Source organism: Mus caroli, unplaced genomic scaffold (assembly GCF_978045245.1).
Source record: "Mus caroli unplaced genomic scaffold, Mus_caroli_1 scaffold_10, whole genome shotgun sequence".
NCBI classification, from domain to species: domain Eukaryota; kingdom Metazoa; phylum Chordata; class Mammalia; order Rodentia; family Muridae; genus Mus; species Mus caroli.
In genome coordinates, this window is record NW_028227265.1 from 52,347,467 (window position 1) to 52,364,117 (window position 16,651).

At 45.6% G+C, this 16,651-nt stretch overlaps 1 protein-coding gene across 4 annotated transcripts in view; it reads left to right on the plus strand.

The window, feature by feature from the left end:
* The window catches only part of Arhgap10 (Rho GTPase activating protein 10), a 262,769-nt gene that overhangs the window by 130,852 nt on the left and 115,266 nt on the right, over positions 1 to 16,651 (plus strand). For 3 of the 4 annotated variants that reach the window (XM_085843806.1, XM_085843807.1, XM_021169585.3), the window contains exons 12-13: positions 1,905 to 1,950; positions 3,912 to 3,977. In XM_085843806.1, the coding sequence (XP_085699932.1) occupies positions 1,905 to 1,950; positions 3,912 to 3,977 (112 nt within the window). The remainder of the gene's footprint in view (positions 1 to 1,904; positions 1,951 to 3,911; positions 3,978 to 16,651) is intronic. The other variant, XM_029480514.2, reaches the window with a different exon arrangement.

A 16,651-nucleotide genomic window follows, 5' to 3' on the forward strand; every position in this document is an offset into this window, starting at 1 on the left:
TTCCTTCCTTCCTTCCTTCCTTCCTTCCTTCCTTCCTTCCTTTCTTCCTTCCTTAGATCTATTTATTTATTTTATGTATGCAATTACACTGTAGCTGTACAGATGGTTGTGAGCCTTCATGTGGTTGTTGGGAATTAAATTTTAGGACCTCTGCTCGTTCTGGTCGGCCCTGCTCTCTCAGTCCCTGCTTGCTTCAGCCCAAAGATTTATTTATTATTATACATAAGTACACTGTAGCTCTCTTCAGAGATGCCCTCTTTAGACGCATTGAGCCATCTCACCAGCCCCTGAACATTTCTTTAATCCTGGCACTTGGGAGGCAGAGTTAGGATCTGAGTTCAAGACCAGCTTGGTTTGTATAGTTTTCCAGGATAGCCAGGGCTACACAGATAATTAATTTAATAGATAATTTAATTCTAATAATTAAAGAATTTTGATAGAGATCTAGTTCTGCTAATCCTTTAATCCCTTTTAATAACCCGGATGATCACCCCAGAGCCTTTAGAAATACTTTAGATAGTGATTTTGCATAGCAAAAATACCACCATGGTTGAGCCTTTGTAAGAAAAGTGAGCTTCTGGTTTGGCTTAGTCTTGAACTCATGATCTGCTTGACTTGCCCTGTAAAGAGCCGAGCCACTGACAGACAACAGAAGAATGTGGAGAGATGCTGATCAGCGATACATTTGCATAGGGACTGTGAGGCACAGCAGATTTTTTTTCCCTGTGCTGTGTGTCTTGCAAATAGTGAACCAGTTTGAGGAGCTGAATTACCGTGGTACTATCACAGGTGCATTCACTAAAACGGTGGGCGAGGATTATCCATTGCTTACATAAATACCAGGGCTAGAAACAGGAAGCAGCGGACTAGACATTGCTGGGAGTTTTGATAGAGGTTGGAATGGAGCAGTTTGTCAGCCTGTCTCTGTAAGGTGGAACTTTTCCCGTTTACATCGACTTGTGACAAGTTCCTTAGAGACTGCAGACTCTTTGATCTCAGTTTTGCCAGCTTGGCATGTCTCTGGAAGAGTAGAGTAGATTGAGAGTTATTTATTTTTGTATATGATAGCATGCCATTAGACCGTACAGCTCATCTGGCCTGTGTCCTCACACAGGTTCCCCATGGAGGATTTTCCCACACTATGTCTGACACTAGCTGGATGTCCCCAAGTTCAGTTCAACTCTGATACTGCTATCTGTGGTGTTGGTGGCAGATCTTACAAGTTGGGGGTGCAGACCTAGATGGCTCCCTCTGCTTCAGTCTTGGTAGCACAGTATGATGTGAATTTGAGATCCCATGACCCCTTCCTTGGCTGTAGTAGTTGGCTCTCAGCACTCAGGGGAAAAGTGTACTTGGTCGTGTCTTATAGAGCATGTTACAGCCTGAGCAGGCATAAGGAGCCATGCATAGGGTGGGTTGTAAAGTGAGCGTGTGTGTGTGTGTGTGTGTGTGTGTGTGTGTGAGAGGAGCTCCCGTGCCCTGTAGGAGTGCCACTGTCCTAGCATTTGATGCGTTCATCCAGGGAAACTGGGCAAATCCTGCTGACGCATAGGGATTGTAAACTTCTACCCCAGGTGGTCATTGGATGACCCTGCATGTCTTAATCCATCTGTCACTGTGGTGTAGCTAGTTCCATGCTACATAGGTTTCCATTTTCTAATTATTGTTCAAGTTAAGTTTAGAGCTGTCCCAGAGAGCTCCTGGATAGCAAAACATTTCTATCTGGAAATTCCAGGTGTAGGCACTCTATGCTGTAAAGCAGGGACAAAGACTATATTTATCTCTTATATGCTACATTGTCTAATGCTAAATTTACAAAAATGACAGTTTGTGTGTTTTTACTTGACTGACTCTGAGGTAATCTGCTGAGAGTGTTTTCTTTGTTTCTTTCTCTCTTTCACTAGCTGTTCCACACGTTTAACAGAGCCATTGTCCCAAGACCGGAAGGAGGTGAGTGTTCCTTTATCCTGTTTGTTACCAACCCCAAGCTGTTGCTGGTTCCATGTGCCCATGTGGTAGCCTCATTGTTTGTCCCCTTGAGCTTTACTGTAATTCTCCTGCAGTCTTGCTGTGTATGTCTACAGTCATGAGTGATGACGGGCAGCTTTTCAGTAGGCAGTGTAGCTTTCTGAGCTTCTAGAGTCTTTGCAAGGGGTGGTCCTTGGTCCTCTGCTTCTAGGCTTCCTCATCCTGCCATTTGTCATTCTAGAGCAAAGTAAGCAGATTCTCCAGACCATAGTGCAGAGTTGAGAATAGCAGGTTGCTCTCGCTCATGGTCCTACGAATGCCGTAGGCCTTCAGGCATTTTCAATGAGGCCGAGGAGAGGAGAGAGTTCTCTCGGCAAGTGTGAGAATTACTTCATATAGTTTAAAATAGCCATCCTTGGCCACAATGAGTAATAAAAAGCAAGAGTGGCCCCAGCCTGATGGTGAACCTCTGGTTGCTGGGAGTGAGCAACTTGTCATATAAGACAGTTCTGTGCAGGGCAGGCTTCGGGCAGTGAGGACTGAGAACTCCTTCATAAGCTCCTGGCTTTATTCTCTTGCTTGGACTGACTTTTGAGCACCTATGTTCTCCTGTTACACCTTGAAACCCTCTGGCCTTGCAGCTAGAGCGTGCGCTCGCTCTTCAGGACGCGTGCACTTGGGAAACAGCAGCAGCAGCAGGGAGGTGCTGAGCTGTTTACACACAGCACATGAAGGGTCTGCAAAGTCAAGGTTGTGCTTAGCAGAGCCACAGGAAATGCTGTCTTATGTACACATGGCTTCAAAACAGTTGCCATCACCTGGGTTCATTCTGGAATCAAAGACTAAAGATCTGCAGCCTGGCCCCGGATGCTGACAGACGTCCCGCAGTAGGGCGTGTCCTCACAGGCAGCTTCTCAGCTGTGCATTTCTCTTTCTTTACTTGACGTCATCTTTATCTTCAGTCTTCCATCCCTCACATTCCTCTCCCTCTTCCCGGTCTTCCCTTTTTTTTTTTTTTTTTTTTTGTCTCTGCTCTTTATCATGAAGATGTTGAATCTTGTCTCTTTTGGAGTTGGCTTTGCAAAGCAGGAGGAAACAACTTGCATTTTATATAATGTTAGCAATAGTGGGTTCTTGAAACTTTCGTTCAGTTTTCACCATTGAAATTCACTTTCAGCGTAGTGATGCATATTCCGAACCAAGTTTATACCCAAGGGCTGTAAATCCCCATGAAGCCAGCACCAATGCTACAGTCCCTTGGGCCCTGGAGCAGCGGCTGGAGATGCTGCTTTCTTTCATTGAGCTTTGAAGCAAAAACAAGATCTCTAAATATATGCCAGCCTGGCCACGAGCAAACATTTATATTAGAAAAAGCAGTTGTAGCACATGAATCATCTGTTTCAGTTCAAATTATGAAAATGATAATGTCATTAAAAAAGCTTGGTGAATTGTATAGATTATCAAAATTTTAACTTAAGCTTATTGCCCAGCATTTAACAAAAACCTCTCTTAAACATTTTGTTCCTGTGTTAGGCAGAAGCTCAGATGTTCACTGAAAGCCTTCTCGCAGATTTGTGGGTTTCCTTAGCTCAATACTCTTAGAGGTTTCGGCACAATTCAGACTAGTTTTTAGGTAGCTTCCCTTTGAGATTGCTATTATTTTCTTTTACTGTTTAAGATGATCCATACTGATTAACTTAAAATTTTATGTTGCACGTTGAATTATAAATTGATAATTGGCCATCTTGGTATGCATCGTGGAGGCTCTCCTATAAATACGTAACTTAAAAACCGTCTATTTCGGTTACATGGCAAAGATGTGGCTTTCAGCAGTTTTAAAACAGTGAAACAAAAGTGACATTACCTTAATTCTTCCCTTCTTTTTGTAAGGGAAAGAAATCCAGTGACTACCTGCCCTTGACGTCTTCTAACTGTTTGTTTAGGTGCACAGCTGGATAAGATGGGATTCACAATTCTCAGAAAATGCATCAGCGCTGTTGAAACCCGAGGTAACGGTCATGCTCTGCCCGCAGCTTTATTCATGGAGACCTGTAGGTATGGAACACCCGAGCCCGTCACAGCCCTCGGCTACGTGCTCCACCAGGAGCTTTACTGCAGAGCATGGTCAGTTACTCCTGCAATGAGGGCGCGAGTTCCTCGACGCTTTCCATGTAAATGGAAAACTGCACTGCAGTAACAAATGAAGTCATAGTTAAAATAGAATCACATCTGCTTGTAGCCCTAGCATCACAGAAAATACCACAGAGTGGATGGCCCAAGTGGAAATGTATCCTCACGGTTCAGGAGGTGGGAGGGCTGAGCACAGGAGGTGCCAGGGTTAGTTTTCTCTTAGCCTGGGCCCTCAGCTTGTAGATGGAATCCCCTTGTTGTACCTTTCCTGTGTGTATACATACATATCCCTTCTGTGTGCATACATGTCCCTTCTGTGTGCATACATGTCCCTTCTGTGTGCATACATGTCCCTTCTGTGTGCATACATGTCCTTTCTGTCTTTTTTGTGTATTTAGATTTTCTCTCTCTTTTTTTAAATAAGGATTCATGTCATGGTTGGGGCAGTGGAGTGGGTGTGTGTGCGTGCGCTTATGTGCACACACAACTTACTCTAATACCCTAACCATCTCCTTAAAGGCCCCCCTTTTTTTTAATGTTACGTTCTGAGGTTCTAAGGTTGAAAACTTTATGGGATACAATTCAGCTCATTCTTTGGAAGAATCAGCAGTTGGAGAACTAATTCTTAGCACATTTTGTTCAAGCGCCTTATTGCTGGTTTTCTTACTCTTGTGGAATGCCATTAAACATGATCTTTTCGGGCTGGGGTTAAGCTCCGTGGTAGAAGCTGGGGTGTGCCAAGCTCTGTGTTTGACCCTTAGCACACATACATATGCACATACATTCTTACTGAGGGAAAAATGTGAAGTTCACTGATCTTTTAAAATATACTATTTGTGTGAATTGTTTGCGGATTTTATACCTCTGCATCGTGTATTTGATCATATTCACCGCCACACTCCTAACTCCTCCCGGAGCCACACCTACCTCCTTCCAGCTTTATGTGCACAGCCCTTTCAGGTCATCTACTGAAGCCAGTCTGGCGGCCCCCATACTCACATGTGGGACGGTGCGGGATAGTGTCACGTCGACATGATACAAGCTACCGTCATCTCAGAGGAGGGGGCCTCAGTTCTGAAAATGCCTCCATAAGATGGGGCTGCAGGCAAGCCTGTCAGCCATGTTCTTAATTAGTGATTTCTGGGGGCGGGGGAGTCCAGCCCTTGGTGAGTGGTGCCACTCCTGGGCTGACCGTCCTAGGTGTTAGAAGAAAGCAGGCTGAGAAAGCCATGAGGGTTCATCTAGTGAACTCTGTCCCTCCATGGCCTCTGCATCAGCTCCTGCCTCCAGGTTCCTGTCCTGCTTGGTTTCCTGTTCTGTCTTACTTTTGTAATGGTGCTATGGACAAATGCCTAAGCCAATAAACCCTTTCCTTCCCAACTTGTTTGTGTTCACAGTGTTTGATCCCAGCAGCAGTGACAGACAGAAACTACTCAGTGCAGTGTGCTGGACCCACCAGGGGCCACACTGTAAAAGCAAACTGACTGTCCCTAGAGGCCATCAGCTGTCCACAGCTGCTCACATAGAGGTGGGGCTAGAAATTTACTGACATTAACTCCCCAGATGTTTTGAGTTTCAGTCTGCACAGTCGTGCTAATGGTAGACTTTAGATTTCTGCCGTGTTCCCTACTGCACCTTTGTCGTTCCCACCCTGGTCTTCGGTTTCTACTGACCTGATTTTTTTCTCTTCAGTTGCTGTAGTGAAACATTGAATGTTTGCTCGGCGGAGTCTTAATTGCAGTTGGTAGTCTTTCGGATCCTAGCTCTGTTTAACGCAGGGCTTTGAGGGTTGTTTTTTTTTTGTGTGTGTGTGTGTGCTCTGTGGATCATGAACTACTGCTTTTTAATTCGTATCCCACCTGCACCAAGATCAGAGAAATGTCAAAATTTTGCTGTAGCCATCAGCACACCAAGAAAAGGTAATATTTTATAGTAATATTATTTTAGATAAAAACATTATAGATCAGAAAGTGATACAAACACTAACATCTCTCCGACTGGGTGGGACTGTCTGGCAGGTATTCTGGGTTTGCTGCATCTCAGAATCAGTCAAACCACACTTATTTGCTCATAAAATTACACGGTGTATAGGCGTCAGATGCTTCATCCAGCCCCAGGGTGAGAAACTTATGTCTTATCCAGCACTTGTTGCCAACTTCTGCTGCACGTTCATCACAGTGAACCTCTAACACTGCCGATTCGGCCTCTGGTGCACAGGCCAACTTAATTGCTGATGGTGTGACCTGAGAAGTGGCTACTTCATAAGCTCGCCGCATGATTACGGTGCACTAATAAAGCATTGTCCTAGGAAAAGCATTGTGTGTGTTGGAGAAACAGGGTGCATGCGTACTACCTTTAGTATTGCTAGTGACCTGCTACTTGGGATCTTTTTTTCTTAACTTCCTTTCCTAAAAAACAGTCCAATTTAATCCTAGATAAAATGGAAATGTTCTGAAGAAGATAGCACAGTGCTTTTTTCCTTAGTAACAGATAACCTATCATGGTTTAGCCCTAGTGCCAGTCAGATGGAAGCCCGTCTGTTAACTAGGATTTATTGAGCAGTCTCAAGGTGTACAGAGCCTTGCTCTGGGCCTTTGGAATAGATAGTAAATGTTGGCTCCATATACCTGTAAACCAGTCATAGTAGACAGAGCAGAAAGATTTGTAAGCAATTGAATTATTCCAGGTGCTAGAATAAAAAAATGTAGCACACTTGCACAGATTAGGAGAACCTTGGTGCGTGGCAGACGATGGGTTGGAAGGCCTCAGTGCTAATGGAGGACTGGGGTTTAGGAATGGGCTTTCTTAGATCAAAAGGATGTGGATTATATCCTGACATTCAGAGAATTATCTAAGATGTAGACAGAATGTAGCTGGGGTGTTTAAACTTGATTGGGAAGGAAACACAGAGGGTCAGTCAGTACTGAAAGCTTGTACTTAATGCATTTCCATGCAACGGTGAAGGTGCAGGCTCAGTGCTAGGGGGCGCTAAAGAGCAAGCAGGCTTACAGAGGTTCTTATGAAAGGAAGTGGCTGGGATGTGTGCAGAAGCTTCAGAGGCCGGACTGCTCCCTAAGTAAGGGGACCAAGTTGGCAGAGGCTCACATAGTTCAGAGCCACCAAGTGACATCATTGGAGTTCTGTTGGTCACGAAGTGCTTGGAGACTCACTGGATTGCTGCAAGGACTTTGGGACATAAAGAGGACTAAAGCCACACAGACATTTGTGACACATCCTTGCTGCGTTTTGTGACTGTGGGTTCCAAGTGTGTTGGGGACCATTGTTGGTGTCTGCTTTAGGCAGTGAAACCTGAGAGGAGTAGAGCAGCTGCGGAGTTAGAGGAGGCTTTCAGGGCACAGGAACAGCAACCATGGTTTCTGTGTGAGTGATGTATGAAACCTATTCACTGGGTCCCAGGGGCTTTGGAGATTGTAAGAATCAGGTAGGGACTGGGACTCTGTCAAGCTGAGAGAATCAAACTGAGATGCCATGTAGATGAGCCCAGGGGAGTTGAGGAGCATCTGCCTAGTTCTTTTTCATCCATACCCTGTGCTTCGCTGTAGCCCCTCCCTTCTGTACTCTCTCACATCTACTTCCTGTAAGCCCATGGGGGGTAGCTCACTCACCCTCAATGACGAGGAGTGCCAGCGTTTTTGGGCCATTTTACACAAGCCTTCATTCCTTGCCTAGTTGGAGGGGAGCTTCCCTGTGCAGCGGTGGTGTTGACTCTTGGGGTGAAGCGCTACTGCTCTGCATGTGTTTCTGAGAGAGATGATGGCTTAGCATTCTCCTTTGTCCTCTAGAGCATCCTTATTCGTGGAGGCCTGGAGGGTCCAACCTCTATAAATAAGTAACCAAACAAATAAGTAAATCTTTTTGGCTCTCAGTTTTGAAGGTACCAGTCTGTCATCAGTTGATCTGGTAGCTTTGGACCTATGGTGAAGTAGCACAGCACACCTGGACTGCGTAGTGATGTAAAACCACTCAGCATGTGGCTAGAAAGCAAAGAAAACAAAGTGGAAGACTTCCACAGACCTCTTCCAGGCCTCAGTAGGGCTGGCCTAGGGACCTCCTGCTAAGCCTTGCTTCCTAGACGCCAGTCCTCCAATACGTGGACCTTGGAAGGCATTCTGCTTCTGGCCTCCCAAGGCTCTTGCTTGGCTCATACTTTTGAAATGCATTCCAAGAGTCCAAGGTTGGAACTCTCACAGCTTTGCTCAGAATTCAAGACTTAAAAACTACGTGGGGCCCCATGGCCAGGAGGCAAAAGAATGTCCCCAACTGTTGGTCTGAATTCTACAGGGGAAGAAGAATTGTCCAGGTTCCCGCTGCCTTGGGCTCTCAGAAGGAAGGGCTGTGGGCTCAGGGAATAAAGGTGCTGGTGTTTGAATGAATGTGCTGTGCGCCTGGGGTCTGAGTCAAGTGAGACTGGGCAGGCAGGGCAGGAGTATAGTGGAGAAGGCTTTCGAAGGAGTTGCCTTGCCTCTGAGTGACTGGAAGCAGTGAGGTCTAAGCTCCTGTGAGGTACAAAGCAATGCTTCTATAGTGTGACAGGAGTTTGTCTGTATGCTTTCATGCGCCTGGTTTGTGGAGAAGAGATGAACTAGCTTTAGGACACCCTGTGCTCTCTGCCATTTTCTCTTTTTTTTTTCCCTCTGTGTGTGTGTGTGTGTCTGTGTGTATGTGTCTCTGTGTGAGTGTGTGCTTATCCTGAGACATTTGTACTCCCCCCTCTGTTGCTCTGGTTTTGTTCATTATATCTCCCGTGTTTATTTTGTTCCTGAGAATCTACTGTTTCCTTGGAATGGGGAAATGTCTTCCTTATCCTTTGTATGCCTCTTGTTTCTGTCCACACACAGCGCCGTGCGTGTAGAAAGCATTCAGTAAGCGATTGCTTTGGCCTGGACATTGAAAAGATAGAACCAACATATCATATTGGCAAGTTGACAAATTACTGGTTATAAAATTATTGGAAGGGTTGGTTTTCTTTATGTGGCTAGAATGAATATTTCCATGTAGCATATATAGGAGTTTATGTTAGCATCTTTATGAATTATGGGTAATATAGAAGACAGAGAAAGATCATCTTGCATATGGAAGAGAGTGAAGTATTTTAGAGCGTGAAATATGCTTACATAATTTTCTCAAGTAAATAACTCCCCTTCCTAGGGAGGAAACATGCCCAGTACATTTGTTTTTCTTGATGGGCACACATAACACCTAATTTTGAGGTATATATACTATAATGCAAGCAAAACCAGTAATTTTTTTTTTTTTGCTTAAAAACATCTTAGTTGCTGTTTTTTAAATAGTCATTATGTTAAAACTAAATTTGTATGTCACTTTTGTTTATGAAGTTTCTCTTTAAAATCTTCCATATGTGTGTAATTTGAATATTCACTTTACTTTTCTAGAGCATGGCATTAAAATGTTGGTGTAGGCAAGCTGTCAGTTATCAAACTCAGCCTTGTAGCAAGCTGTGAATTCATGGGATAGAAAAGACATGACAGACCTTGATTTGTCACAGCTAAGTGATTCTCTTCCTTCGAACATTTTTGGAGAATTCTCCCGACATTGGCTTGGGCATTGTGCTGTTTCCATATAGTGCTCAGCTGATGTGGGGGCCCAGGACGAGTTTTTCCAGAAGATAATGTGTGGTTTTACTATTAATCTTTGGAGGTGTGTTTGGGTGTTAAGGTGCCCAGGTGAACTGGCAGCATTTGACCATGATTGCACAATAATCTCACACTGCCAAGGGCAAACCCCATGTGACATGTAGAAAATAAAGAACAGCTGTCCCCAGAAAACTTACACAAGCAAACGGCTTTCTCATTCGCCATCTCTGTTTTAATCAGCATGGGTGCGAGGTTGAGAGTGGGTGGGAGCAGAGGACAGTCTCATGTGGGAGGAGCTGCTGGAGAGCTAGAGGTGTCTGCAGAGCTGCAAATGCATCGCTGAAATTCTGCAGCCAGGCCTACCATGCCTGAGGGAGGGAGCTGGAGAGCTGTGAGATGCCTGCAGAACCACAGAGGCAAGGCTGAAATTGTGCAGCCGGGCCGAGGCAGGCCAGAGTAGTCATCGCCACAATTGACACCTTGCTCATCTTTAGAAAACTCACTTGGAGAAGCTGTTAGCTTTAAATAGAGGATTGGATTAAACTAATAAGAGTAAATGTTTGCTAAGTGGTGGACTGATCCATGTCCCTGCTAACCTCATGTCCCTGTAGTGGAAGGTTGATGTGTGGCTGTTAATTCTTTTCTTCTTCAGTGGCCCTTTTTTTTCAGTTAAGAATTCTTCAGCTTTCCTTCCTCCTTTGTTTATCTGTGGTTTTCTTCACATCCCTTAACCCTGGAGTCCATGCAGTAGGAGTGAACTTTGTCTAGTAATTACATGATATAGCTTTGGGTATATATGGGGCTGGATGTAGCACAGGGGCAAGAAACCAGCAATGGCTGATTTTCAAGTCGTGCTGGGAATGCGTTTAGACAGAAAACTTGAGAACTTGGTTGAGTTCTCTTGGTAAAATGTTTTGCTACAGGTTAGTGGTCTTGATTTTGTGTGTTGACACCAAAATCGGATCCGTTTGTGACGTTTTATCTTAATGCCTTTATTTTCCTAGAGCAGTGGCTAACCGTGGACTCTAGATCGGGGCCTCACTAGCATCTCAGCTTGAATGTTATCAGCACGCTCATGTTTTCATCTTCCTTTCACTGTCTGTGAAGGAGGCTGTGCCTGTGCCTCCTCTCTATCCTTGTTGTGGTAATGGTACAAGTTGAATGTCCCCTCACACCCCTGACACGGAGGTAAATTGAGCAATTGGTGCTACTGATCCTTGGGAAGTACCACCATTGATTCAAGGCTGTAGGCACACTGATGGACCTGTAATGAATACTTCTTTCTCCTCATGGCATCTTACAAAGGGGAACGGCTACCCTGAGTTCCTGGGACTCAGTCATCTTGTGTGTCTTTGCTAACATGCGGCAGAATTAACTGATTGGATTCTTACCCTTTCTGGTCCTTATTATGATGCGTTACCTTGAGCAGTAGGCTGTCTCGAGTACCAAAAGGGACAGAGGGCAAAGGAAGGAAGATGCTCGGAAGAACACTGTGGCTCTTGCATTGTCTTGGGCTCCCAGAAGGTTCACAGAAGGGGAGATGAGGGTGACATTTGTGCTGGTTGCCTGGAATTGATCATTACCTGGTGTTGTGGCTGCTTTGAAAACAGATGGCAGCTTCAAGGCAAGGCCGATGCTTTGGTCTGCGTGGGGAAGGAATGAAGCGAGGCTTCCAAAGAGCAGGAGCTAACTTTTGCCTTGTGCCCGAGGCTCTCTTCTAATTTATGTTAGTCGAAATTTTCCATTTCCACCGCTTACGCCCAAGTTGTGCATATTGTGATGACTGTATTTGGCTATCCCATGCATCTCAGCTTACTTTATACTTAGACGTTCCTGGCCACGTGTGTGACTGCTGTGCTTCAGTTATGTTATAGGAAAGCTACTGGAGGATTAGGATGAGGCTCAGTCCAATTCTGCATTCCTCTTATGAGTGATCCCATGCAGTTTCTTGAAGACTGGTAGAGGAAAAAAGACTCTTGAAGTAGGGACAACTGTCCACCCACATGTGAGCCTCAGTTGCAGTAGGGACAACTGTCCGTCTGCATGTGAGCCTCAGTTGCAGTAGAGACAATTGTCTGCATGTGAGCCTCAGTTGCAGTAGGGACAACTGTCCATCTGCATGTGAGCCTCAGTTGCAGTAGGGACAACTGTCCATCTGCATGTGAGCCTCAGTTGCAGTAGGGACAACTGTCCATCTGCATGTGAGCCTCAGTTGCAGTAGGGACAACTGTCCATCCGCATGTGAGCCTCAGTTGCAGTACGGACAACTGTCCATCCGCATGTGAGCCTCAGTTGCAGTAGGGACAACTGTCCATCCGCATGTGAGCCTCAGTTGCAGTAGGGACAACTGTCCATCCGCATGTGAACCTCAGTTGCAGTAGGGACAACTGTCCGTCTGCATGTGAGCATCCGTTTCTAGAATACTGCCTTTTGCTTGCTTCATTCACCCTCAGTTACCAAGAGCACCACCAAGAGTAACATATAACCGCCCCTTAGGGTAAGCGTGGGCTGTGATATGGGAGAAAACCCAAGACATTTAGGTTTCAAATCTTTTCTAATAGCAAGCAAACCCTTTTTTCCCTATAAAAGGAAGGGGACACTATTTCTAAGGCTATAGGCAGCCTACTGTATGCTACAGAGGGACATATGGGTTCAGAAGGTGCTGGGGCCAGGCTTTCCTGGCTGTGGTGGGTGGCTTGTGTGAGAAGATGCTCTGTGAACAGCTGAATGGGCCGGGACAGATCTTAGCTGCTGGGCTGGGTTGTGTGTGGCCTCCACAGGGTGGCATGAGATGTTGCCATGTTTGAATAGCAGTGTGTTGAAACTAGCCTGGAAGTTGGATTCATGAGGATCAGATAATAAAAGATGGCGGGCAGAATGGCTGTTAGGATCTCCGACATGATTTATACAGGAGGTGATAGTGATTTAAATGAGGATATGTACAGCATACAGATGCTTCAAGAATTGATTATAGAAGTGTTGTATGGTTGAGCAGTCATACTCCTGCTTGTATGGTCAGAGGAAGTGAAAGCCAGCAGGCCACATAGACCTGCATGTTATGTTCTCTGCAACATTATGTAGAGTAGCCAAGAAATGGGAGCAACCTAAGCATCCAGCTGATGACTGGATAAAGAAAGTGTAGTTTACATGTACATACGAAGAGCTGCTTAGCCACAACAAAAATGTGGTCTTGCCTTTCACCCCGACACCAAAGATTACTAGATGAATGGAAGTAAGCCCGGCACAGAAAGGCTGGTACCAGACTGCATCTCTGTGACCTCACTCATAGATGTTCTGAGGAAGTGGCTGTCACAGAAGTAGGGAGTAGAATAGTGGGTACCATAAGCTGGGGGTGGAGGCAGTGGCCAAGTTAGCATGACAGAAGTGCTGGTGTGCTGTGGTTGTGGAGCAGGGCGATTGCAGGAAGAAGTAGTGACGTCAGAGGCAACGGGTTAAACACTTTCACCATGAAGAACATTGCGGGATGGTTATATATAATGATGATGGGAATTCTCATTAAATATGTATATAGAAATATAATATTATGTGTGTGTGTGCTAGTATGTTGGAAATAGCAGGAAGGGATGGGCAAGAGGAGACACTTGACAGGAAAACAGACAGTTGGCCTGGTGGCCACAGGAAGGAAAGGAAGCCAACCATCCTCCCAAGCCCAGGTCTGTGATACGTTAGCCCAGGCTGAGGTTGGAGATGAGCCGAGGGTTTGTTTTTAGATTTTCTGAATCCAAGGTTCGTGTGATGTATGTGTAGGAACTCAGTTGGAGCTGAGGGGAGAGAAGGAGACCATCACAGAGGTGAAGAATGAAGGGTCAAGGAACCATGGCCACGGGCATAACGAGGTCACCATAGGATCTTTATGGGTCTGTGTTGCGGGGACAGTAGCAAGGACAAAAACAAAGGAACCGTAACTAATCAAAGGAAGGATGGCTCATAGCTAAGTGGTAGATCACTCACTCAGCACGCACAAGGCCCCTGGTTTAATCCACAGCATCTTCTGCCCTCCCCCAAAAAAGACCATTACAGAGAGATCGGTGGAGCACGGTAAGAAGGCATCCTCACGGGAGACCCTTGACCAACTTGGTCATTCCAGAAAACTTAGACAGAAAGCAAGCAACAGCATCTTCCTCCTCCTTGCAGGTGGGACTTGTCCTCATGGGTTTCTCACAGGAGCCCTATGTGATGGTACCCTCCCCCTGGAGGACTCAGGTGGTAGCATGGATGCGATTGATTGTGGAGACCAGAGGAGCTGCACACAGGGCCTCACACTCGAGTGAGCGGCTTAGGTCTGAACTCTTTACCACAGCGAGCTCAAGGAGATGGAAGCTCAACGGGCTCATCTTTGAAGAGCGCGTTAGAAGGTGTGGACACTGGGAAGGAAGAGCAGAGGGACGATGTGAGTCTGTCTGTGCTGGGTACAGACTGGAAGTGAGGACAGTACGCTCCTGACACTGCCTCAGTCTACACACACTGCATGGTCTACGCAGATGCTTGGGCAGCTGAGGAAAGATGAGCCTAGTGCCTGAGGAGTGGGATCTGCCTTAACCACTATGTAAATTTCAAGAGCGTTGAGTTGAGATATTTATAGACTACCACAGGTACTCCCAGTCTCCAGACAACTCAGGAGATTAAGCAAGTACATTATAGAATAGGCTTGGTTCTATTGGTGGTTCAGAGCAAGTTAGAGGAAGCCTGCCGCTGTCTCATAGCTCCCACTGGGGACACTGTGTGGCTCATTGCTTTTGTCAAGAATCGGACCATGAGGAGAGACTGATGGACCCACATGGTGAGTCATAGCTACGGCTGAGATCCAGGGACAGGCAGGGCTTAGACTTCTGCAGTTTGGACCCTAGGAGCTCTTCTGTGTTCTCCTGAAGCTTTGCTTTGGTCTCTGTCCAAGCATTTCCCCTGGATGGTTGTTCATGATATAGTGAGCCCTGGGGCTGTCCACCCTGAAACAGAGAGCTTTTCTCTGTTTTGTATGAACAGGAAGTAAGGGCAGCCATATTGGTGTGTAGTCCATTTGATCTGCATTCAAAGGTAGCTCTTAATAAACCAATTGCCTGCTGCGTTTGAGACTCAGATTAGAGGTGGTAAGCTTTGCTGTATGTGCAGAAATCCCAGTTTAGGTCTCATGTTTGCCTTGTGCCTTCTCCAGCTCGTGCAGGGTTGGGAAGTAGGCATGGGATGTTGGCTATGCGTGTGGGTCTTCGTTCCTGTTACAAGCCAGACTGCCTCTTTCCTGTGTGCAGTTACTTGTTGGTTTGGGTGGAGAATGTCAAGAAGGAATAGCATGTGCCAGTGAGGACCCCACATCACATATACAAAGATGGCACAAATTGGACTCAGTGGGCATGCGTGTGGGAAGTGGGTAAGGGGTGGAGAGCAGACCTGGGAGGTGTGGGGTGTGCATGACCCAGATGTTTTCCATGCATGTATAGAATTATCAAAGAACTAGTAAGTGTATTATAAAAATGAGAATGTAAAAATCAAGTTTGCAACTGACAGCAAGACCCCGAGGAAGGGAGATGGCAGAGATGCCACCCATGAATGTTAGTTGTTGGTAATGTTAGTTGTTAGTTGTTTTCCACGGGAACTGGGAAATCTGAACTCACAACCTTATGCTTACACCATAAGTTCGCTTACTGAACCATCTCCCCAACTCTTGTGTTTTCCTATATGCTAATTATCTGGTCAAAAACCAGAAAAAGTTGGAAATATTACAGGTGGACAGGAATTCTGTATTTTCTTACTCCATGTATTGCATTCATTCATTTACTTTGTTCCTTGGAATGTATGTGTAAGTCACAGGATAGCTTGTGAGTTATGCCTTATCGCCATGTGCATAAGGTCTGGTAACTGAAGTCAGGTTGTCGGGCTTCCTGGCTGTGTGCCTTTAACCACTGGACCATCCTACTGGCTGGGAGAGACACATTTTCCATGAGTCATTTCTATTAAATAAATGTTGATTCTCATCCTAGCATGTGCTATTATTTTATAAATGTGGGCCATGACCAGCATGTCTTTCATGTATAATGATATACCTAGCTACTTTGGAATTAGGTTTAAATTTTATAGCACAGTTAAAAACTAAACAAATGTTTGACTTTTCTCTTTGTTAGCGTCTGCTTGTTTGTTATATAATGTAAGGGAAAAAGGAGATGTACCGGTCGGCCGGCACAAAGTTGACTGGTCCTTTGAGGGGAAGTGAGGCTGATTATAGGAAAGAGAGAAAGAAAGCACAAGAGACAGCTATGGGAGGGCTGCAGGTCATTACCATGCCAGCCCCAAATGTATTTGTCATAGTCTTCTTATGCTGCAGTACCCTGGAAAGCAAAGCCACAGCTAACAGAAACAATTCTGGTGGAAATGTACACAAGACAGTTGTTCTCACCCAAAAAAGCCTTCCAAGGCCAATAGGATCTTCAGCCGTCAGCCTTGAGCCTCCCGTGCACCTCTTCTCATTGTTCCCTGCCTCAGCAGGCTGGGAAATCTGCCAACAGACCCTGACCTGCCTTGACTGTGCCTGGCAAGCAGACTTTCTCTCTCTCTTTCTCTACTTTAGAGAAATGGCAAATGCCGGTCAAGGAGATCTTCATCTTCCAAGTCTGGCTCTTTTCTCTAGCCTATCCATTTTTCCTGAAGATGACAAAGTCTTATTCTTTATTCCTGAGTAGAGCTCTGTATGCGAGCTTGATCCTGTAGACACCATTTTCGGGGCTTCTTTATTGAGTTCTTATACCTACCAGCCTTCCAACCTGTTCCTCTCTAAACCCTTCCAACCCCCAACACTAGGAATCGAAGCTTTTATCTGTAACGTGTTTTATTGATTCACTCCCGAGTCTCTCACACCCCTCTTTCCTATTCCCCCCTTCTCAGAGGATTGTGAATTCGCTGCCTCCTGTTCGTCATCGCTCACCCGT